This window comes from Spea bombifrons, chromosome 5, assembly GCF_027358695.1.
Source record: "Spea bombifrons isolate aSpeBom1 chromosome 5, aSpeBom1.2.pri, whole genome shotgun sequence".
Classification (NCBI taxonomy): domain Eukaryota; kingdom Metazoa; phylum Chordata; class Amphibia; order Anura; family Pelobatidae; genus Spea; species Spea bombifrons.
The window spans coordinates 5495050-5519367 of record NC_071091.1 but is presented as its reverse complement, the minus strand read 5'-3'; the positions used below and the strand labels follow the sequence as shown (position 1 = coordinate 5519367).

Here is a 24318-nt window from a genome sequence, read left to right as displayed (position 1 = left end):
GAAAGCAGAACTCTCCGCAGGCCGCGCTCGGCGTGAAGTTACACAATATTATCTGTGGAGAACAAGAAACTACAGTTTAACTGTTTAGCCGCCAAGCTTCCTTGCTAAATACTTCACAATATTGCGTTTCTGTGCAAGTTCAGCTCTTTATAGAGCTTTTTACTCCCGAGACTGTCCTACAGCCTTAAAGGAACAGCGCTTTCTTAATGGCTCACCTTGATTCTAACCCCAAAAACGCTCCATGGGACGGGGCTAAGAAGAGTCGCCTTGTCATCAGGGTACTTGAGTGTCTGTCCTCGCGCAGGATTTTCCATACAATCAGCTATTTATGTTAATCATATGGGTAAAGTTGGCTCGCGCCGGAGCTGGGATGCAGTCCTTGCAGAACGTTTAAAACAGGACAGTCAACATCCTCATGCGTTTCCCTGTAAATGTGCCGTATGCAGTTATTTGACAGCAAACCTTCTGTCTGTCTGTCTTTAACCTAGATCAGGGGCGTCCAACCTGCGGCCCTCCAGCTGCTGCAGGACTACATCTCCCATAATGCTCTTTCAGCTAAGGGGTTGGCTGAGGAGGATGGGAGATGTAGTCCTGCAGCAGCTGGGGGGGGGCCGCAGGTTGGACACCCTTGACCTAGATGATTACTCATGGGCTATTACATCATGACTCCAACTCTCCCACTTTGCACAAGACAGTCCCAATTTTGCCGCTCTATCCCCCTGAGCTTTACCAGTGTCCAGCTTTTCAGGACAGAGGTAGAGCTCAGTGCATTCCCGCGGTCCCGACTTCATTCTCTGGTGTCTGGGACTCCGGGGAGTGCATACTCCTCGGTTTCATTAGACCCCTGTCTCATTTCACCTCTTCCCTCGCTTGCCCCTACTATGTCAGGAAGCATACTTAGGTACACCGGATAGCGTGTGACAGCTGCCCCATAGATCAGCGGGACTTCACTTTGCATTTATGTGCAGCCACGTACAACTATGAGAGTCCAAGTGCCTTTTGGAGTATACTAGTGGAGCGGTCAGCTGCTATTTATGTGTATATGTATATATTCTCAGATATAGAACCTGTTCACCTTATAGTTAAGCAGGCTTCCTGCATAGAAACAGGTAAACGAAGCAAAAGTCCAACTCCAGCATCACGCCAAAGCATGCATCTGAAAATGAAGCAAACATGAATATATAATAATATATAATAATATATAATAATATATCCTGAATATTCACTCCATTAGTAGCACCTTGGTAGACGTTCCTTGGGCAGCAGTTGGGGCGAGTCGTTTTGGGGACTTGTTGACTGCTCCTTTCGGGTTGGATGGAGGGGCCTTTGGTGAGCAGCAATTTGCTTTCTCAGAATCAGACGATGGGTCTGGCCGTTGACTGGGTAATTCTGTGACATCCGGGGTCCTTTTTTTCCGCGTCCTCTGTGTTTCGGGGCCAAAGTTGCCGTTTCCGCTTGGACCATAGTTCTTTTACAGAATTTTAGCAACCTACCTACAGGATGCGACCCATCGCAAAGTCTCAACTTCTGCTTCCACATAACGTGGGAAATTTCCATTTGTGTTTTGTTTGCGAGCGGTAATTCCATAAAGCATGCGGCCGTCCTTAATCTGGATTATATCGTTAGGACAAGAGAGTCAGGCTCCGGTTACGGTTCATGTGGTTTCCTAATTACGCATTAGAGGAGCCATCAGAAGAGTCGCTAAGTGGATGTGGACATGTAAAGCAAATAATAATAAATTACGGATGATTTCATATCAAGACGAGATGCCTTTTGTAAGCAAAAAAAAAATGTCTTTAAAGGTGCTGTCCCACTTTCTCTGCTGAATTTAAGACTTTTGTAACCAAAACGCAACATTAGACACATTATTCTGAGCACGGTTAAATGTCCAAAACCCTTCCCAGAAACAATGATGTGATCATGTAATATTTGAACTTATTGACTTTTTTGTCATGTGACAGGAAATTTTTTTTTTTTTTTTTTACTGTAGAAACGGAATTTCGAGAATTTCTGGGTCATACCATCCACGGTGCTTACAAATTTTAGCATATTTTAAATAGATAAATCCTAACACTTTATGGGAATTCTAGACCATAAGGAGAGACTTTCTGCCACTTAACCCATTGAGCATCAGAGTACTAAAGACCTCCCTAACGTATCGCTCACCAAGTTACTTCCACTCCGTAAACCGAAAGTTTAGGAATACCTACGTCTGTCATTACCTTCTTCACGTGGCTTTCTTCAAAATAGCGGCAGTGAGTATTTTTGCTGAATGAAAACACGTAACTGTTCTATTTTCACGTGCTTTATTTACAGTATCATCAGCGATCTATTTACTGTATAGACAAAAACGGATAAAACACCCGCAGGGAGAGTAAAGCTGCAGCGTCACAATGAATGGAAGCGGGGATGGCTGACTGATTGGCAGGCCTTCGGGGTACGGCCGCGTTCCCTGAACCCAATAGCGGTAGGGTTTGTAGCCCCCGCGTCTTTCTGGCACGCAAATTATTATTTATTCGTTTATATAGCGCCATCATGGTCCGCAGCGATGTACAGAGCAGGAGGTGAACGCAGCGATGGGCCGGCCGAGCAGAAAATAATAATGTTTATGGATATAAGTACTGGCAGAAAGGAGGAGAAGGTATAGGAAAGATGAGCTAGATGGGAGAAAGGGAAGAAAATAACCTTTAAGTGCGTAAGACGGTGCGAGCGCCCCTTTAAATCAGCAAGAATTCATGAAACACAGGTGAGTTGGTGCTTTATGCAAAATAAACTTTCCAGGGCTGGCCCTTCGTTGTGCATAGTGAAACTCATGTCCGGAAAGCGTCGCCTTTAGTGAAAACAGACCTTGGTTTGCTTTACAGACCCCTAAAATAAAAAAGAGGTGTCTCTGTCCCTTTAAATCCTTTCCACGCAGGGATCCGTGTCAGCTCCCTCAGATGGCTCGGCGGCAGTAAGGGGTTAACCCGACGGCTGCTGTGTACATGTAACAGGATCTGGAGGAGCTGTGATACATTTTTGGCATGAGGCGGAGAGGAGCTGCCGCCCGTAATGTCTCAGGACACTCGAGCTCTCCGCTTCCCTCGCGCAGTACTGTACTTCGTATCGGGAACTCGGGAAAACGCGCTGATCCCACCTGTTACATCTGCCGGTACCAGACGGGTTCCGAGGCGGGGGGCTGCCGGACCGGGGGGCTCCTCCTAACCCATGTCTATGGAGATCTCACAGCGAGCCGCAGGACATTTCAGATCCGTAAGTCAATGATTCGCCTGGGCGAGTAGTTTTGGAAATAGCGGATGGCTTTGACAGACAGTTACCCGTCATTAGGGAACGTAGGGAACGGGTAATTAACTTCCCCGTAGCCACATAGTGTTGGGGTGGCCAGAAGGATTAGTTATGCATCGAGCAGTCGTAGTACATACTGGCTCCCAGCCCTGTGCAGGTGGTAAGAAGTGTAATGCAATGGCACTCACAGTTTAAAGGGACTTGCTGTCCAGTTGGAGGCATAGAAGAGGTGCGTGTGTCGCATGTAAAGCCCCTACCGTGATATTTCTTGTTAAACATTTTAATAATAATAATAATATAAGCCATTATTATGCGCTTTCGCTGCTTGTTTAGGGAACTGTTTGCGTTAAACTGATGGAATGGCGCATGTTTGATGGAATGGCGCATGTTTGATGGAATGGCGCATGGGATCTCTCTGGGTTTTGCCCGGAGACTCCGGGGGAAAGCGTTGCTTCTCCGGGATCTCACCGGAAAGCTCCAGGTCGCGGGAGCAGCATTGTGACACAGCCCACTCCCCGCCAACACCCCCCTTAAATAGCGGCATCAGCGGGGCTGCCCACCGACGTCAGCGGGGCTTCCTGCCGGCATCCCGCAAGGGGGGCTCGGGGTAGCCGGAGCTGTAAAGTTCCCAGGTATGCTTATGACCTGCCCCTGGGAAGCCTGCCACAGGAGGCCGGGGTGTATCTATTTTAGGTAAATTAACTCTCAAAATGTAGATGAATAAAATGAAATATATCCTTAGTCTCAGAAATGTTTTTTTTCCGGGGTCCACAAAAAAACTCCAGAATATATTTATTCATTTTATTTTGGTTCTAAATGGAACGTATCATTCTGGGTCATTATTATTAATAATAATAATACTGATAATATGATAAAATACAGCTTACACATATTTGCACCTTGACGCCTAGTCCTAGTGGAGCCGTGCTTCTTGGCAGCTATCTTGATGCCCCCTCATCTCATCATCACTCTTAAATGTATTTGGTTCAGATCCTCTGACCATTCTATACGCCCTTCATTCTCATCCACGTTCCGTTTCTCATTCATTTCGTCAGCGCCTCTGCCCATATTGCTCTTAATCTTCCCAGTTGGGTTTCCAGAGCAACCAATGAAGAGCCAACGCGGGGCAGATCATGGAAGCCAGGAGCCACTTGGCACGTTCACCAAGGACTCCCTCTCGTGGCATAACACTAGTTTGTCCTAGAAGTTCTCCTTGTCCAACACTGCCCATTAGTGACTCCAGATCTAAAGTGGTTTATAAGAGAGACATTTTGCTAAAATGGTTGTTTTTAATTCGTATAGTGAATAAGTGGAAAGGAATGCCGGATGGCGTGGATGTCACTGTGTCTGGAGGTCACTAATATCTGAATTAGCGTGAGTTTTTTTTAAATCAACAGCCTTGAATGAGCAAAGCCCCGTTTGTCCCTGAAATGCCATATTTAACAAAACATGTAGAAAAAAAAGTGATAATAAGTCAAATTATCCGTACAGCACCGCACTTTATGTGAATAACGTGATTTATGGAGCATTACTGACAACAGGCAAAAATTTGGGGGTATATCCACTAAACCCTAGATTACCACATCAGCCATTTTTTTCCAGGACGTTCATTCCACGTATTTCTGACCGACGCGTAAAGTGCTGCCTCGGGGTACTGAGCCACTGAACCTGGCTCTGCCACTATCTGCCAAACCCCGTAACTCCAGGCAAATGCACGGCCGGCTATCTCCATGACTTAATCCCACAAAACCATAATCCCTGCTCATACCATGGAATGTTGTTTAATCAAACATTTCTGGTTTAATGTCCCCCGGATACAAAACTAGGGCAACAAAAGATCAAAAAAGCCATTTAATAATTTTTTTGAATGCTTTCCAATTAGAATAAATGCTGGGCTTTAATAATTATTCTAGCGGCCTTCTGGGTCAGAACGCGGAGCCTCCAGAAAGGAAAATATTAAGTTTAATAATTAATTCGTAATAAACTGGTTTTCCACACAAATAGTTCTTGTAGAACGTGATATGAAAGCCCCCCTGGGGTTACGGGGGGGCAGGGTCCCTTTAAAGCCGGTTGTTCTTATCTATGAGACCCTGTCTGTCTACTGACACAAGACCCTTACTATTACACTACACGCTTTAAACTTCATCCGAGCCAAACCTCAATAAACATAACAGACCTCTCGTTGAGCCAGCTGACACTCTACAGACGAGGGGTTAACGCAATCCTATCGACAAAAAAACAACCGATATGAATTAAAGGTGCTGTTCCACATCTTACGCTTTCTAATAGACCAAGCAAGTGAACCATAGCAGATCTGTCATTTTAGAAAACCTTTAAGAAGCTTTTTCAGTTTCTATGGCAACAGCCTATCATTGCTAGCTTTTTGTGTCACGTGACAATTAAGTGTTGCCAGAAAAAAAAAATCTGAACAAGGCAAAGTTTTACTTGTTTTAGGAATTATTTGAGTGGGGGGGGTGGACATTTAGTTCTAACAGCCGTTTAATATGTTTGTTTGCATGTATGTCTCGTATGTAGTGTCTCGGTTTGGTTGTTTTTCCGTCTATAGGGTTCGTTGCGTTGTCACCGGGTGTTCTGATGTTGTCCACAACAAAGTAGCAGATTTAACATACCGTATTTTGGTGTGAACGTTATCTTTTCTCTCCGAAGGCCATAAAGAGCCGCAGGTTTTATCTGAACGTTCCGGCTGTATAATTGTATTATCTGTTCCTGCTACAATGTTTATTGGAGACGGACTGTGAATAACAACCCATTATGAGTCTAACATTGAGGCGGCCTTCTAGTGTCCATGACGATATGGTGGTCTTTGAAGCCCCCATGACCACACCGATCCGAGCACTTAAAAAAACCACAATATACCAAAAAGGCTCTAAATGCACCCCGGAAAAAAGTTATTCTCAATTGCAGCTTTGAGTGACTATCGGAAATAATAACAATAATAATAATTAATATTATTATTATTATTATTATATTTTACATAATATAATATTCAGGGTATAAGAAGTAAGTAAAAAGGACACATAAGTAGTTAGATCCCCGTGCTATCGGTTTATATAGATATTGATTACGTTATTAAGAAGGCGTTATGGATAATATTATGGATAGAAACGGTTATATTATTTTCTGCACTCGTTCTAATGGAAAGACCGACGTTCATCTGTAACATATGAGAACCCTGGAAGGCATATTAGCTTCACCGATCTCTTATGGCATTCAATCTCACTTGCATTTTTTTTGGATTATGCATCATGAATAATAGGAATATTAAAAAAATATATTAAAAAATGCGGGGAAAAGAGAAAATACAACTTTGTTTTCGTATATATTTTAGCAGAGGTTCTGGAATTCGCTTTCAAAGACACAGAAATTGTATTTGTTTAATAAACTTGGAATCTTCACAAACTGGAAGATCAGCCACTTGATCAGTTAAGGAGATTGCCACAACAATCGGGGGGAAAGGGGGATTTTCTGCCCCCCAGGCCTTTAGGCTTTGCCCAAGGATGACAAATGATTGATGATTTACTGAGTTATTTGTGTATAAATAGGGAGAATACCAGATCTACAGAATAATAAAGTCTTCCAACGCACTGTGAAGTAGAGACACAGATAGTGATCTGCCTTTATTGAACCAATTTACATCTTTATTCTTTTACTGTGATAAGGCTGTTCCGGGTATCTACTACGCTTTTCATAAAGTAGAATTTTATCACCCCCCAAGCCTTCCGTCCTATTTAAATCATGTCCTCTAGCCCAGCCAGTACTCATTTTATTAAAAATCCTTCCTTTGTGGACTTTTTTAAATCGTTTGATAGATTTGATTGGTTTCTATTATGTACCCCTCTCCCTTTCCTATTTCTAAGCCTCCTCATTTTTTCCTGTTACTGTATTGACACTAATATATAGAATATAGAATGTATAGAATATATAATATTCTAAACGGCATCCGTTAAAGTTCCTTTAGGTCTGCTTTGTGTGCTAAATGCGTTATCTTACACTTTACTACGTTAAACGTACCCCTTTCTGGAGTATCGACTCTGTTATCAATCTTTGTGTCACCGGTTAACGTGGCATCATACACAGACTATAGGCCAAGTAGGACCAAGATGGAAACACCAGTGCTATAGCCTAGAGTAACAGAAAAACGCCGTCAGAAAACCAAGTCAAAGGACCAAAACTTTAAACTTTACCGGTGTCAAGTTATAATATTACAAAGGAGAAGCCGACCTTGGTGTCCTTGAAGTTACTTTTTGCTTCAACTTCCCCAAACTCCCAGTCCGACATCTAGAAGGAACAAATTCACCAGCCTTTCGGAAGTGTACACCGCTTTCACAACAGAGCGCTGACAGATTAAGAACTTCTTACAGTTTATATATTTTTATATTTGAGAAGGACAGTGAGCGGCCGCGCAGCGTGTGTACAACGCGTGACATTGCAGTAACTCGACAGTAACTCGAATGATTTTTCTCAGGTGTCATTGAAGGGAAAGTTGCCCTTCCAAGAGTCTAAAAACACTTTATTTTTAACAGGCGCAGCCTGGCCCACAGCCAGAACTTAAAGCCGCTGTTTGTTTTTATCGGGACAAAGTTCAGAATTCTAATGCAAACAGCCTATTGCCGCGGCATACTTAAAGGGAGCGTTTCCTAATACCATGTTTCCTAATCTTTGATGTCCCCCATGACAGTCCGCTGTACAACATATGGGGAAACGGCCGCTATCCCATCATGTTTACCGCGCCCCGCGCTGGCCTGAGCTCACCCCAGCCAGCGGCTTTAGGCTCGATGCGGTAGACCTCGCTGCACTCCAAACCCTGACAATTTCAGTAAAAGTCTCATTGCTTGGAACAATATTTTTGTGCCGTAAGAACTTTTTGGGAGCCCAAAGGTACTGCAGACCAAATCCCTTCCTATTTTTGCCAACCTCTAAATCACCTGATTATAAGCAGGGACATGGGTAAAGAGGAAATGCAGACAGACACCAAGCAAAGGAGACCGCAGAACAACCTTACATCAGGAACCAGTAATCTATGAGTAAATACAAACAAAAGACTAGAAAAGGGACAAACAGAGTAAAGAAAAGGAACGCTATAGAAGAGAAGAGCCACGAAGAGAAGGTGAGTGAGAGAGGCTGGGGAATACGCACAAGGCAGGGAAGAAGGATCGGGGAGGTCAACCTGAGGTTGGGTACCAAGCAGCTTTAGGGTCACCAAAAAATTACAGACGAGAGCCTTTGAGGTTACAACATGTAGATACAAAGTAACAGGGGGAGCCTGGCGCTCATCCTGACCAGCAAAGAAGTGCAATGAGGCTGACGAGGAACAATGGCTACCGAGCTTCTACAATGGAGGCTTTTGGCCAAACATTTGCATAAAGGATTATTGGCTGTTTACTGTCCAAGATTCACAATGCGTTGGGTTTAGAGCAGTTCTTATATCGCGCTGAAGAGAGCTAAGCAGGTCAAATCAGTCTGCAGGAGACTAGGACTCTCGGCTCATGCGCCCCAACCCTGTGCTGTGCTTTAAGGCAGTACTTGTATGCAAATGAGGAATCCCATATGCAAATGACAATCCATGTAACCATTGCTAATGAACAAAAAAGTGACATACCCTGTGTTTTCGTGCTTGTGTCTTATTCTTAGACATGCCTGCATTGACATAACTCTGTCTTATTTAGTAAAATATATATATATATATATTAATCAAAATAGGCCTTTTTGGCCCTCTAAATACCCAAGAACTCTAAGATTAAGGAGACCGTGAAAGGCTGCTCCGTTGGGGGCAGCGGAAGACAAGACGGAGAGAAACACCGCCATAGGTACCAATTCGGATTTGAGAATGGATTATACCGAGTCCAAAGTTAATGATAAATGAACGACGCTGAACCTGAAGCTCCGCAGAGAACCGTACACGCTTACTACGCGTGTTTACATCAAAATATATTTACTCAAAAATAAAAAGTCCATCCGCTGCCGTGTTTGGCGACACGGGATTATACTACTCGATGATACAATTTGTGAACTTCATGACCTTACTATACCTCTGGCAACACAAATTGCCAAACAATTGTGTCTCTACAAACTTGGCAGCGCAACCAACCCTAATCTTCTGATGAGTATCTGAGGGAGTTTTTTCTTCTGGTTCCGTATAAATACGATGTCTTTTCGAGGTCATGTCATAAATAGACATGTTTCCCTTAGAGTGTTTCGATGCAAGCGAACATTGTGTCCTCAGCGCCATACGTACCTCCAAACAACGCTCTGTAATAATTAACCATAGACGTGGGACGGCACTTTTTCCCCGCTAATGAAAAGAAAACAAATTCCGTGTGTTTTATTAGATCTAATTAGCATTGTGACGGGTCCCGATCAGACAGATATTAATGAAATGATGGTTATTTCTCTTCCAGGACCTCAGCTCCTTTGCTATGCCATTTTTGGATGGAGACCTGGAAAGTTCAGACAAAAATGTCCAAAGAAAGGTTGGTTATTTTAACAATGCCCTTTATTTATAAATTATTTAAACATATATCTGTATCGTACACACAGCAGGGGCATCCCACTAAACCGGAAGACTCTCTAATCGAACGCCTATGACAAATAATTTGCCACAGGAAGCACTCCCTGCCTACTCTACAGACAGGAAGTGCCGATGGAACAAACCACCCGAGGCGGGGGGGGGGGTGTCACAGAAACTTATTATAACCTACAGAACGGGGCTCAGCCGGGGCATTGAATGGGGGAAGGGACAGCAGTGTAGGGGCCCCTGAGGATACTTATCCCTTGGGCAGCTGGCAATTATTTGAGTATTTAAGGCATTTATAATATGAATAATCCATTTATTTACACAATTTATTTATAAAGCCGTTCCCTGCTGTTTCTATACACATTATCAGGGATCAGTGGAAAACCGACTCCAAGAATCCTCCGATGTCCTCGAATTTCAGTTCAGAGAAATAAAATACATATTCCGGGTATACACAACAAGGAACACACAACAGATCCCCGCCAATAACCACACTAACAAGGCTCTCCAAAATAAAGTCACACCGCCAGCCGGTGGGAGATCCGGAACGCGCGTTTGTCTTCCAGAAACATCATCTGTAGTACTGTTTAATGCCTTAACCCCTTCCGGAAACGACGCTTTAAACCTTTGAATGCCATGGTCAGGGCACCATTTCCCCTGCTTAGATCCCTGACTCCTTTTTAAGGTGAACTCTTAAACGTGATTGTAGATGATTATAAGAAAAATGGATGTAGTCGAGGTGGTCCAAGAGAAGATGGAGTCTTTAGTTGAAGTTGATACGCTTTATTGGGTCAACGTAGAAAAAGAGACAAAGTTACCTAAGCGTTCAGGACCTCCGACGTATCTTCTTTAGATAGATGGTAAATGATATGGACAATAAGTTAAAATCCTCTGTGCTGTACAACAGAAAGACACAAGTTAGAAATTGTTGACTTGTGGAACAACAGTAAAGGATCCGTATGTCCTGTCTGCTTCCAAAACTCAATATTTAATGTTTTTTTGTGAAGTGTCCCTTTAAGTGCGCTCTTTTTTGGCAGACAGAAGAGTGCAGCAGCACCGGCAGCCCTTCGAAAAGCTTCTTCCCCAGAGGTCTTCAAAACCGACCATCCAGTCCTTTGTCAGCACCGGTTAGGTCAAAGTGCAGCCCCGGGTCGCCGAAAACTGTGTTTCCATTCCCACATCAAGAGTCACCTCCTCGCTCGCCTCGACGGATGAGCTTCAGCGGCATCTTCAGGTCCTCCTCCAAAGACTCTTCATCCCCCGGTTCACACGCATCTACCTCGCCTGGTGGCATCAAGTTCTTCACAAGGTCAAGAAAAGGTAAGGGATGGCTCGTTGTGCAAACATCAATGGGTTTGAGACTTAAGAGGCGGGTTTCGGGAAAGTTGTCCAAGACTACGAACTTAGGAGATGGATGCTCCATTTCTTTCTGTGTGATGTCACCGAACATCATCATTCTTATTGGAATTCGGCGGGTGACTCCAAAACACCAATTTAACAACATTTTACGTAATTGAAGTATTATTTCTAGGAAAGGTTTTGGGTATTTGATATTACCAGTGCTAGATTTAGTTTCAAAAGTGTTACATTTTGCAGCGTACGTGGAACAGAACCTTTAAAACATCCCCAGTGCAAGCGATAGGTTTGAATGGGTGGTTATGGTTTCTATCCAGTCTCAAAATAATGATTTTCAAACTAAAAAAATCACCAAAAAAATTGGGTTTTTTTTCAAATACAAAGATGTTTGTTGACTGTTGTGCCAGCCGGTTTAGTTGTTGTTTGGTTGGGACGCTGACCCGCTCCGGTTTGCTGGGTCAGCAGCACTTTCAGTGGAATAGCAGAAACGGAACAGATCTCTGGAACCTAATACCCAATGAATGGGACAGCCAGCCAGCACATTCCCCCGGCACCTATTTATACCAGCAGAATGAAAATAACTTCCAGTTTGCCCAGCTTTTACTCTACTGGTTTCACAGACCAATACAACTGGACTCCCTAAGTCCTCTTTCCAAGCAATGTCTGCACACAGAGCGTGTCTGCGCATGAAAGATACGTTTTATACAGAATGGTTTATACCTTTGGTTTCTGTAAGTCCAAATTATTATGTGACGCGCTACTTGTTATGTCCTGTTTACTCAATGTACAGGACCGTGTAGGGGGCGCTCTAATGCGGGTGTGCATGGCACCCAGGAACCTCGGTAACCGAGTTGCCCCTTGGGGTCACGTAATTTGTTTTGCATGACCTCTCTGTCGTAGGGCAGCGGCAGCACGGGAGCTTGAATGGAGAGCTCAGCACAACGTAAGGGGACAAGAGAGTGAACGTGTGTATGTGTGTATGGGTGTGTAAGTGTATGGGATTAGAGTGTGTGTGTGTGTCTCAGCGTATGGTGTTGGTGTAAGCCTGTGTTAGTGTATGGTGTTAGCATGTATGTGTCTGTATGTTAGTGTATGGTGTTAGCATGTATGTTAGTGTATGGTGATAGCATGTATGTTAGTGTATTGTGTTAGCATTGATATGTCTTGTTAGTAGATCGTGTTAGCATGCGCATGTGTCAGCATATGGTGTTAGAGTGTCAGAGGTGAGCTGAGGGTTAGTGGTGGGAGGGAGACAGTGTGTATAAATGTAAGTGTATGGAGTTAAAGTGAGTTGGTGTTAATGCAGACTTGCATATCACGCTTTATGACCGTATATTACATAGCCTGCAACTACATCAAAGTACCCCAATTTAGGCAAATCCTTTTTAATCCCATCATGGCTCTTTGTTTTAGGAGCTTTATGTGACTCTGTAGCCTATTGGTAGCTATTAATATACTAGAGAAATATTATATATGAATATACTTAGACATAATATAATTTATAAATCAAGGATTTGGGTCCCAACAAGAGACTATACCCCCAGAACAGTGACACTTGGGAGATATGTTATCAAAACAGCCCTGCATGGCCCAAAATTAAATATTGTGAATATATGAAATCTTCCATTATTATTTGGCATTAAGCATGCATAATTACATGGATTATTTCTAACGTGTAAATCGCGCTGGGGCGTCAGGGGCTATAGGTCTTTGGAAATTAAATCGAGAGCTTTTTTTTTTTTCACACTAATCGGATATTCAGATTAATCGGATTTAACTTCATTTTTTTAGATTTAGGCTCAGCTTTAGAGAAGATGTTATCTTAATTAAAGAAAGCATGAGCTGGGGCTTTCAGGTTCCCATGGTTACTGTGAACGCTATGAGAGTGTGAAAGGGGGCCTCGGTGGTTGTGTATGACCCTATAATTAGACCTGGGAACTTAGCCCTTGGTATGGTGGGGCTAGCTTCACATAGAGGCAGGGCTAGTCCTAAATTGTTTTGAGTAGGCGGTTAAGTGGGCGGTGAGGGGGCGTGGTTTAACACCACTCCCCCAGCCTGGAGAAAAAAGTAAGCGACCTGGAGATCAGGAAAGAAGTGCTTAACCCGGAGACTTCGGGTCAAACCTGGAGCGTCTATATTGCTTTAACGTGTCCTTCTAACCAAGCAACGTCCTAATCAAATCAAAACGGCTGTGTACCTCCAATAATTTAGTATTAACTAAAATATATATATATATATATATATACCATAGATCAGGGGTGTCCAACCTGCGGCCCTCCAGCTGCTGCGGACTACATTTCCCATACTCCTCAGCCAGCTCTTAGCTGAAAGAGCATTATGGGAGATGTAGTCCTGCAGCAGCTGGAGGACCGCAGGTTGGACGCCCCTAAGCTTAGCTATACATTTTAAGTCTGCATGATCACTTCATTTATGTTAACGAACAGAGTACAAAACACTTTTCAAATGGCTTAGCATTTATTTATCATATCTTATGATTAATATGGAGGATAATGTTCTATAACTGGCGCGTGACTCAGGTTGGGGGCAACTTTTATTCCCTCTTGATTATGATAATGATAAGATATGCTTTATTAGGGTTGTAGGTTGTTGCTCCACTTCCAACCACAGTTCATGTCCTGATCTGTCCTCCTTTTAACTCGTAGGCTCCGCGTCATCCAAGAACCTGTGCTTTATTATTTAGGCTCTTATTTTGTCAACATCTCAAAGATAAATAATTCACGGGACGCTTTGCTGCTTGTTATACTTCACCTGAGATGGTCGCATTTCTGGATCCAACTCAGGTGATGTAAAAACAGATAAGAATAATTATTTATCATAGATAGCTAGAAAAACTCCGGGAAAAAAGATATTTGTGTCAAATTTGCACCGTGTTTGGGATAGTTTAATTAAAATATAGGCATTGTTAGGTTTATGTCAAAAAACTGGAAAAACTTCAGATATAGAGTTTTGTTTTTTGTAATGAAAGCTTTAGAAATGAAAATGAAATGACATCTGCTAACAGTTAGTCGCTTAACATTCTATAGAGCACAATTAATGTTTCTTTAAGTGGAACAGCAGCTTTAAACGTTGCTTTAACGTTGAGATAGGGATAGCAGTAAAGAACCAATTGGTCCGGCTGATATAAATTATGAAGAGCCAATCCCAGTGAGCTTCTGCTGTAGCGAGAGCTTGGCTGGCCCTGTATAATGTATAGCTAAATCATTGAGGTTTCTTCAGTCCTCTCGCCTGTTGAGTTTCTCAGTATACAGGGCCAGCTCAGCCCCCTTTTGTCCTGTTATTTTGTAAATAAACCCCCCAAAAATATCAGTCATTTTAACTATTAAAATATTGAAACATTTGGGATGTTTGTAGATGCCGCCAGATGGGGTTTTTACTTGACCTGCTCCTCTCAGTCTGCGTTTTTCTTTCAATGCTGGATGTATTAGATGTTGGTGGCCACTGAGCAGAGAATGACACAGTCCCATTCTTTTATCCAGTCCCATTCTACATCCCATTCTTTCACCCAGTCCCGTTCTACATCCCATTCTTTCACCCAGTCCTGTTCTACATCCCATTCTTTCACCCAGTCCCATTCTACATCCCATTCTTTCACCCAGTCCCGTTCTACATCCCATTCTTTCACCCAGTCCTGTTCTACATCCCATTCTTTCACCCAGTCCCATTCTACATCCCATTCTTTCAGCCAGTCCTGTTCTACATACCGTTCTTCCACCCAGTCCTGTTCTTCATCCCGTTCTTCCACCCAGTCCCGTTCTACATCCCATTCTTTCACCCAGTCCTGTTCTACATCCCATTCTTTCACCCAGTCCCATTCTTTCAGCCAGTCCTGTTCTACATAGCGTTCTTCCACCCAGTCCCATTCTACATAGCGTTCTTTCGCCCAGTCCCCACTATCGCTCCAGCTACAGCTAGCTTGTTTTAGTCACCTGTATTGTTACCATTGCATCCTCCTCATTCATACTCATCAGCTATATTGTTTTTATGTGATTAAAACTCCAGAGTAAAGAATAAAGTGACAGACTTTCTAATATGTATTTGCTCAACATAAATGAATATTAATTACTGAGCTGATTTTTTTGTAAAAAAAATTGCCTGCTGTTCCAGAAAAGCTGTTCTTCCACCGAATACTGATGAATGTCCAACACCTTACATATTTAATCAGGTAAAAATGTTGCTCCATTCTTATTTTTTGCTTGGAACACTTAATTACCATGTGATGCAAAGGAAGAAGCTGATAGGTTGCTGCAACAGAATCTAAAAAAAAAGCTTTATAAAAGTGTCTGTGTGGTTTTTATGGGGTTAAACCTTCTGAATCTTCAAAGGTTTATTTAAACACTAGGCCCTCATAAATAAATGAGTTTCTCGCACTCCTGCAGGACCGTATAGAGATTGATGTACGGGAAATAGTTTGAATGATGGGAATAAACCGGGTTGCACATGTTAGCAATTAGTATTTTTAGTTCGGCTGTTACAGGGGATGGAATCTTTCAGCAGTTCCTGTTTACAAGTTGTTCTCTTTTACATTTCAGTTTCCCATCTGCCTTCTTCTCAGTAATTTCGATGTTTGGTTTTTATTCTTACAGTAACCCTCTCCTAGCCATGTTGCAGCTTAAGGCATTTTTAATCGCTGCAATATAAATTGCATCTCCAATTTACTATACAATTAACTGTTAATTGTACTGCTATTCATTTAATAAAACTGTTTGCAGGCTGCTGCCATTTGCTCACGCTCCTCTCCTTATCATACTGCCTGTGATAAATGATACGCCGGCTCGGTCTTAATCTCCCAGTCGGACTCTCTGATTAATGAAAGTCTATGGAGGGACGGACTTCATTAGCATTGCCATAAAGCATCAGCTCAGTGTGGTGTTTGAGCCGGGAAAGTCACCCAAAATATCACATGACTGACGGCGGCTCCAGGTCTGCAGATAAAGGGAGTTTATTGGAACAAAATGAGATAAAAAACAGATTTTTGTTACCAACCAACATTACTGTATACAGCGCTGGGGGTTATTACTGTATACAGCGCTGGGGGTTATTACTGTATACAGGGCTGGGGGGTTATATTACTGTATACAGCGCTGGGGGGGTTATATTACTGTATACAGCGCTGGGGGTTATATTACTGTATACAGGGCTGGGGGTTATATTACTGTATACAGCGCTGCGGGGTTATATTACTGTATACAGTGCTGGGGGTTATATTACCGTATACAGTGCTGGGGGTTATATTACTGTATACAGCGCTGGGGGTTATTACTGTATACAGCGCTGAGGGTTATTACTGTATACAGCGCTGGGGATTATATTACTGTATACAGCACTGGGGGTTATTACTGTATACAGCGCTGGGGGGGATGATACTGTATACAGCACTGGGGGGGATGATACTGTATACAGCGCTGGGGGTTATATTACTTTATACAGTGCTGGGGGTTATATTACTGTATACAGCGCTGGGGGTTATATTACTGTATACAGCGCTGGGGGTTATATTACTGTATACAGTGCTGAGGGAACTCAGAATGTTTGCTGGGTATGAGGGTATCACGGGGTTCTACAGCCCTAAAAGCCCCGATAATGTGTGTAAAACAACAAGAAATGGTTTTATACATTAATCTGTGCCAATAATCAATTATTCATATAAATCTCCTAAACAGTTACATAAATAATTTTAACGAGGTTACATACAAAGTTTCAGTAAATCTCTGCCCCTTAACCTCACCTCTAAACACAGCGTCTAAAACAAAAGTCATTTGAAATGCTGTAAGATTTGTATAGATTATTACATATCCATAGGCGCCAATCTATTGGTTTATTTAGTGATCGCGCTTCACAGACCCCCACCTCCCCAGCCATGTAAAACAACCACGAAATCACAAACTGAGCTGATGTCTCAAAAATGAGTACAATGAACGTGAATTTAAATCAAGATTCTTTATATCTCATCAAACCACAGCGGAATTCACATATAAGATAATTCTAACGTATAGGATTTGGGGAAAGTGACAGTCGGGGGGGGGGTCTCCTGTTATCATGGCTATGGTTGTAAAGTTGGATGGCATTAAATTATTTGGTGTTTATTAGAATATTTTATTTTTTTATTTATAAATCCATTTCTGCCGCACCATGAAGCGGGCGCACCCCATAGTACAGACTGATGAGTGTAAGAGTGTGTGAATGGGGGATGGGGGGCGATTATAGCCAAGAAGCAGTTAAAATGATTTGCTGTTAAGGAGCTCCGAGCTGCTTTTTTTTTTCTGGTTTTTTGGGCCCGTCTCTCATGTTTTGCCAGCTTTCCGGGATTATTGTTTTTTAATGAAGTATACAGATTTAGCTTGTAGGACAGGAGAGGCTTCTGTCCTCCTCGGCACGCCTGCAATCTCAGAACAGCAACGCTGCCTTCTGGAGCAGTTTGCGGGTCATCATTTAAAGGGAATTACCACGACGCCGTCCGGTCTGACTCCAGATTAAAATATTGGGTCGAAGGGCACATACCTATACATGGGGACTCTAATGGGCTGGGGTTCAAATATTAACCCTTTAATAGCCACTATAACATTTCTTAAGAAAGCCACAGCTTGTCAGCGAGTAAAGATATTGCGAATGGGCTCACCTGTATTCAAGCATAGATTTTTAGCTGTGATACGGCAGTGAGGAAAGCACTGGTTGGGATGCTCAGTTACCATTACTGGGACGCTCCGGCCATCACGTGCATTTTAATGCGGTGCCCCCTTATAAATACATACGGGGGAATTCTTTATGTGACAGAGCCGACATCTGATCAATTTCCAGTCCTGAAGTTCTTTCCCCCCCAAACCCCCAACCCCAACAAACGCTACCTGGGACAGCATATTAGTAGTAGGGAAGAGATAACTCAATATACTAAATAAATAGCTTATGTGAAGCCTATATACTGTATAGAACTATACATTCGGAAATGGTGGCAAATTAACGGATAATAGTGATATGATTATTATTATTATTTATTGTTTTATAGCGCCATCAAATTCTGTAGCGCTGTACAATGGGTAGACAGGACATAACAAGTAATATATAACATAATAATTTGACTTACAGAGACAACAGGTGAGGAGGGCCCTGCACACAGGAGCTTACAGTCTAGATCTTAAATGCTAGGAGGGAATTGTATGCTGTAGAATATAAATACCCTGGGGGGCAGTATTTACGTGTGATGTCAGCAATGAGTGAAATGTATCGGGGGAAATGTGTTTTGGGGGAGGCTTATGCCTCCCTATTATTTAGGGTAAGGCTATGAAATGTAGCACCAAGCACTCTCTCTCACATCTACCCTGCCTGGGGCAGCAGACCAGCTGTGATGAGATATTCATAGGTTTGCTGCTACTTAAGTACATTGATGAGGACTTTCAGCAGCCAGAGATCTTAGTGCATAATGTGAAATAGCTGGAGAGAAAACACTCTAAATGAAACAAATGTCCGTGATGTAGCCGCGTCCCGTCGCTGAGAGTCGGTGTGTCCGTACGCACCAGTATGAGCGTTATGTGTTATGAGGCTTTTCTTTCTCGGTTTTAATGAATGTATAACTGTCGTTCGGAATGTTTAATGAGTAACTAATGAATTCAGCCAAAAGCAAAGTGATTTAAATAACCATTTGCTGCTGAGTTGTAGTCTGAGTTGTAGTCTGCGCAGTTCCTAAATGACCACTAGAGGGCAGTACAGCCGCGCTTCTTATTCTTCAGCATATATTTCCCATGCATTTAAAAAAAAGGAAACTGCAAGGGTTGGGAAATCCCAAACAGCCACCAAATACATGTTAAAATCACATGTCTTACTACATGTTAAAGTACAGTACATGCGACGGGACACGACCAGATTGCTTGCCTCAAAATCCATGTTTTTATTTGAAAGAGTGTGTTTAGAGGTTAGAGGGGCTATGGGACCCTTTCTATGGGACTTTGGGATCTGATTTCTGCCATTATATGCACTTTAATGCAGAATGCCCCCCATAAGTAACAAAGACATTTACGGGACAATCCATTTTGTAAAGTTATTATATGCAAATTTATTTAGGGCTATAGAACGCTGTGATGATAATGTAGCACGCTCATACCCACCAAACATTCTGAGAGAGGAACGGGGAAATTGGGGTCTCAAACGGGGAGACACTATTGAAAAGTGTTTATTAGCCCCCATATGCTCACAGAAGGGGGTCATATTTGTCGGATTTGGCCACTCTGTATGCTAAGTGATTGGCAAATTGGGACATTTGTTGGAACAGCCAGGATATATGTCAAGCCGTCAGGACTGTCCTGGTAATTTTGGGACTTCAAATAGGAGAAATCAGCAGGATTTCAGGACAGTTTTTTCTCCTTTGGCCGTGGACTTCCCAGAAGAGCTTACAATTAAGCGCATCATCTATAATTCTGTGTGCTATTTGCAAACCCCCCCCCCATCATATGTAAAAATGATTATTTTATTTGTGTCTGAGAACCAAAAGTACTTTAACCTTTTTTTTCCCATAGGGAGAAGCAGCTGTTTTTTTTTTTTTTAATCTTTGTTTAAAAATATAAACCTGGTTGCGGCCGGGATGCTGAAATTGCAACCTAACCTTTAAAACTGCAAACAGAAGCGGGTTGGCAGCGCATGAAAGGTGGGCTGTGACCTGGCGTGTTATTTCACCCCTGCGTTGGACAGAACATTTTATTCAATCGGAGATAGCCGTCCCGTTCAACCGGTCGAAAGCCAAGCCAGGTGGGCCTCCAGGTATGTAGGGGGGGCAACAAAGCCATTCCGCGTGGTCACAGAGATTTGGGGGGGGGGCAAGTTAAATGCTTGTACAAACAGGAGGCAGGACAGGGTCCGGGGTATTCCCGGGAAATAAAAGCTCATCCACAGACCTTTCCATAAACTTCCATAGGTGGAAACCCAGCGTCTGTGGCAGGAGTACTGGAAAGGAAAGTAGCACGTGGGGCATTTATTGAGATTCCCAGTTTCTGTTGCCCCCTGTACTTTGACACGGTAATCGAAGACCCTCCACTATTCTGCGGTTGGAGCGTCTGCTGTTTATGCCCCCAATGCCGTGGTCCAAAAAGGGGGTATCCATTGTATTTTTTTCCTGGAGGTTTGGGACGAGGGGGATTTGTGGCTTAATAAAACCCTGGACCTTTTTTTTGTATTTTTTTACTTATTTATTGTGCAGATGCCCACAGGGGCAAAAAAAAATCATTAATATTTAATATATTAATATTTCTATGCTGTGTCCCCCACAGAAAAAAAGTCAAAAAAGTCTTACTGTTTTATTTAGAATATAAGATACCCCTGAATAAATCATCCATAAATCTTTGAAAAAGAAAAAAAATATTTCCCAAACATTTGGGGGGGGGTATAAGAAATGTATCCGTCATGATATATGTGTGCCTGATATTCTACAGCATACAATATATGTCTTAAAGAAACAAACTGCTGCGTTTCAGGGCTGAGTAACTGTAACTATTCACATATACTTGTTCTGCAACTCACATCACCCTCAGCAAATTATAACCAGGCTAGCTAGGCTAGAATGAGTCCTTTAACAATTGTTAAAGATACGGCATTGCTTCATAACATATATTTCTTACGTTTTAAATAAGATTATATAAGATATCGCATGAATCATCGTACATAACGTGGCGTAGAACGTATGGTTTGGCGCTAAGACTTTTCCCCCCCCGAATCATTTTGTGGTTTCTTGTGATATAGAATGTGCAGTAAAGGAATGTTGCGAGGTTCGAATTGTCTCAGCTGGTAAAAAAATGTCCCGGGCTCCGTGCCAGCGGTCGGTATCTCGCGTTCTGCTAACATCCAAGGAAGGGAATGCAGTCACACATGTAGACTGTGTGCTGGAACACGCACACGGGACTAATGCAGGGGGGGGTGTCCTTATAATAATTAGGGCGCATATAGTATGGGCAAGGAAAGTGATTGAGCAATTTATGAATGTCAGCTCTGCAGCCCACTCCCTTATTTAAAAGAAGTTACATGTTGCTACTATGTTATAATGCGTAATGCGGGTCACTTGCCCCATGGAATTTTGCCCCAGCAGATATGTGGGCCTATGGGCTTATCTGCAATCAATTCATCTAAATATCTGTTGAGGGCTACCGGATTGGAAGATTTGGCTGGGGTTTTATATGTTGGGGGGGTTCAGGACCAGGACCCTATGTGTGTGTTTTGTACCTTTTTGTACTCTTCTGTAAGCGTGCGCTGGGTTAAAGATGTGAGCCCTGGGGCATTTGTGTTCTAAAATTATTTGGTGGGGGGGGCTATATTATTGTGGCATTCGGTGGACTTGAGTCCTCAGGCTGACATTTAATGTTTAAAACCTGTCCAGATCCAGTTATGGACCTATAAACTTGGCCAATCTTTCAAAATGACGGCTTTCATCATATTAATTAAAAAAAGAAGAAAAAAAAACGTTTTAATGATGTATAAAAGTGTAACGCCCCGTATTATCACTAGATGGCAGCACAAGCAGCGCTACGGCCGGCAGACTGATACGGGCCGGCAGCGAGATGATACGGAGAGAGAATTAGGAAAGCATGATTCATTCACACAACACTCACAGATACTTACACCCTGTCTCAATAACCCGATAGTAACCCAGATGTTAAATGGTTAATTTGTTCCATTAAAGACAGATATGTGCAAGAATGAAGCATTAGAAGCTTCATTCCTGGTACCGTGGAACGGCCCCAAAACAATCTCAGAAATAATTCCTTATTCCTGCTGGATTTAGTCTCATTCATAATTTAGCTGGAAACGTTTATTGTCACGTGAAACAAAAGCAGACGCTGATAGGCTGTTGCCATAGAAAGCAAAAAATGGCTTCTTAAAGGTTGCTATACCTGGCTGGATGTAAATATTGCGGAAAGCCATTGAAGAAAATCTTTGCATTTTCCTGCATAATCGCCAACAGTCCTGTATCGGACAGGCCAGTCCCGAATTTTGATCCCTGTCCTGCTTCCCGTTTTTTATTCTTCACTTCTTTGGGATGCTCCGTAAGCCGTAATGCCAGCCATCTACATGACCACAATATAGCAGCGCCATAGCCGTCCATCCGCGCATGTATCTTTGCTGGAATTGGTAAGCGAGTACAGTACTAGACACACCGTGGGGGACATGGCCCCTAAAGATGCATTTTTTCTATTGTTGTGGGCTTGCTGGTTTTCCTCCCCTTTTATATTTACCTTGGGTTTAATCAGGGTTACTGTTGGGAGGTGATGATGGTAATGTGATGATATATGATAATAATGATTATAGGATGACGAGGAGAGCGCAGATATTCTTTAGGTTCGGGTGCTAAACTTGCACTTTGGAGTATTTGTGTGACATAATGTATGTAGTTATAATAAGATGCCGAAGCCCCCCATAAATGGTCGTTTCCTGCCTTCTGGGTGGGGTCCGGGAGAGCGTGCGCGTGGCTGTAAATCACCATCAGCTTATACAATGGGCCGCTGTTTACTATTAATGTTATTTTATATACTACTTTTCCTGTTTACCCTTTGTACAGCGCTGCGGAATATGATGGCGCTATATATATACACCGATCAGCCACAACATTATGGCCGCCTGCCTAATATTGTGTAGGTCTCCCTTTTGCGGCCAAAACAGCCCGTTGAGGCTCGGACCCCACTAGACCCCTGAAGCTACGCTGTGGTATCCGGCACCGAGACGTTAGCATCAGATCCTGTTAGTTTGTGAGGTGCGGCCCCCATGGACGTGTCCAGGTGCCGCGTGTTCTCCAGCGACGCACCCGACCATCCACGTGATGTAAAAGAAAACGTGATTCATCAGACCGGCCGCCCTCTTCCATCGCTCCGGGGTCCGGTTCTTCTGCTCACAAGCCCATTGTAGATGCTTTTTGCAGCTGACGGGGGGCACTGTGGGCACCCTGACTGCTCTGCGGCCCCCAAACGCAACAAACTGCGACGCTCTGCGTGTTCTGACTCCTTTCTATCAGAACCGGCAGTCACCCTTTTAGCAATTTGAGCTCCAGTCGCTCGTCTGTTGGATTTCACCCCACGGCCCCCCCACGTGCATCAATGAGCCTCGCCCCCCCCATGACCCGGTCACCCCTTTTCCTTCCTTGGATTTCTTTTGACAGGTACCGACCCCTGCATACCGAGACCCCCGAAAGAGCTGCAGTTTTGGGGGTGGTCTGACCCAGTCATCTCGCCGTCACAATCTGACCCTTGTTAGTCACTCAGATCCTTTCGCTGCCCATTTTTCCTGCTTCTAACATCAACTTTGAGGACGAAATGTTCGCTCGCTGCCTAACGTATCCCCCCAATGACAGGCGCCACGATAACAAGATTATCAGCGTTATTCACTTCACCTGTCAGGGGTCAGAATGTAATGGCTGATCGATGTATATATAAAAATAAATAATAATAATAAATGTGTAACAATCACCTGGAAACATTCCAACGGCTTTGAAAAGTAAGATTTAATGACGACACTTTTTTCGCCCCAACGGGGGGGATTTCCGGGTTCTGCAGCAGCCGGAGCCCTGAATGTATTTTATTTTACCGGAATCCGTGCCACCTTATGACATAAATGCATGCAGGAGACTGGATTTAATTCAGGGAAATCATACTGGGGAGGACTAAGGGATCCATTCCAGAATCATCAGAACTCTTCTCCACCAAGACCACGCCATCCACGGCTCAACCCTGAACCATGGAGCTGACATATGATGGAGTTTGAAGGTACAACTCCCTAAAAACCTCGTTACGTATTGATTATTATAGCGCCATCATATTCCGCAGCGCAGTACAATGAGTGAATGGTATGGAAGAAGTAACGCATCACAACTTGGCTTTACCGAAAGAAAAGGTGAAGAGCGGCCGGCGCAAAGGAGCTTACAATCTAAAAGGATCAAACAATAAATAACCGACAATCGAGGAATCAGCTTCGTGCCTCCGTAATCCCGGAGTTTATCCCGGAGGGACCCAAATAAAATATACAATTCCTTTAACGTTTTTGTTGGTTTTATTCCCAAACAGGTGGGGGGATTCCGTTGTATCAGCCTTGGGGTCTCCCTGGAATTTTTGGGTTGAATGATAGAAATAAGGGGTTGGGGGGGGACCAAGAGGTTAGCT

The 24318-nt window shown here is 43.1% G+C and overlaps 1 protein-coding gene across 2 annotated transcripts in view; it reads left to right on the top strand.

Moving 5' to 3' along the window:
- PRKAG2 (protein kinase AMP-activated non-catalytic subunit gamma 2) overlaps window positions 1–24318 on the top strand; it is an 84204-nt gene that overhangs the window by 20461 nt on the left and 39425 nt on the right. Inside the window, exons 1-3 of one of the 2 annotated variants that reach the window (XM_053468309.1) lie at window positions 3062–3252; window positions 9705–9776; window positions 10858–11140. In XM_053468309.1, coding sequence (XP_053324284.1) covers window positions 3208–3252; window positions 9705–9776; window positions 10858–11140 — 400 coding nt within the window. In that variant the 5' untranslated portion in view covers window positions 3062–3207. Of the gene's footprint in view, window positions 1–3061; window positions 3253–9704; window positions 9777–10857; window positions 11141–24318 lie in introns of those variants that run through there. The other variant, XM_053468308.1, reaches the window with a different exon arrangement.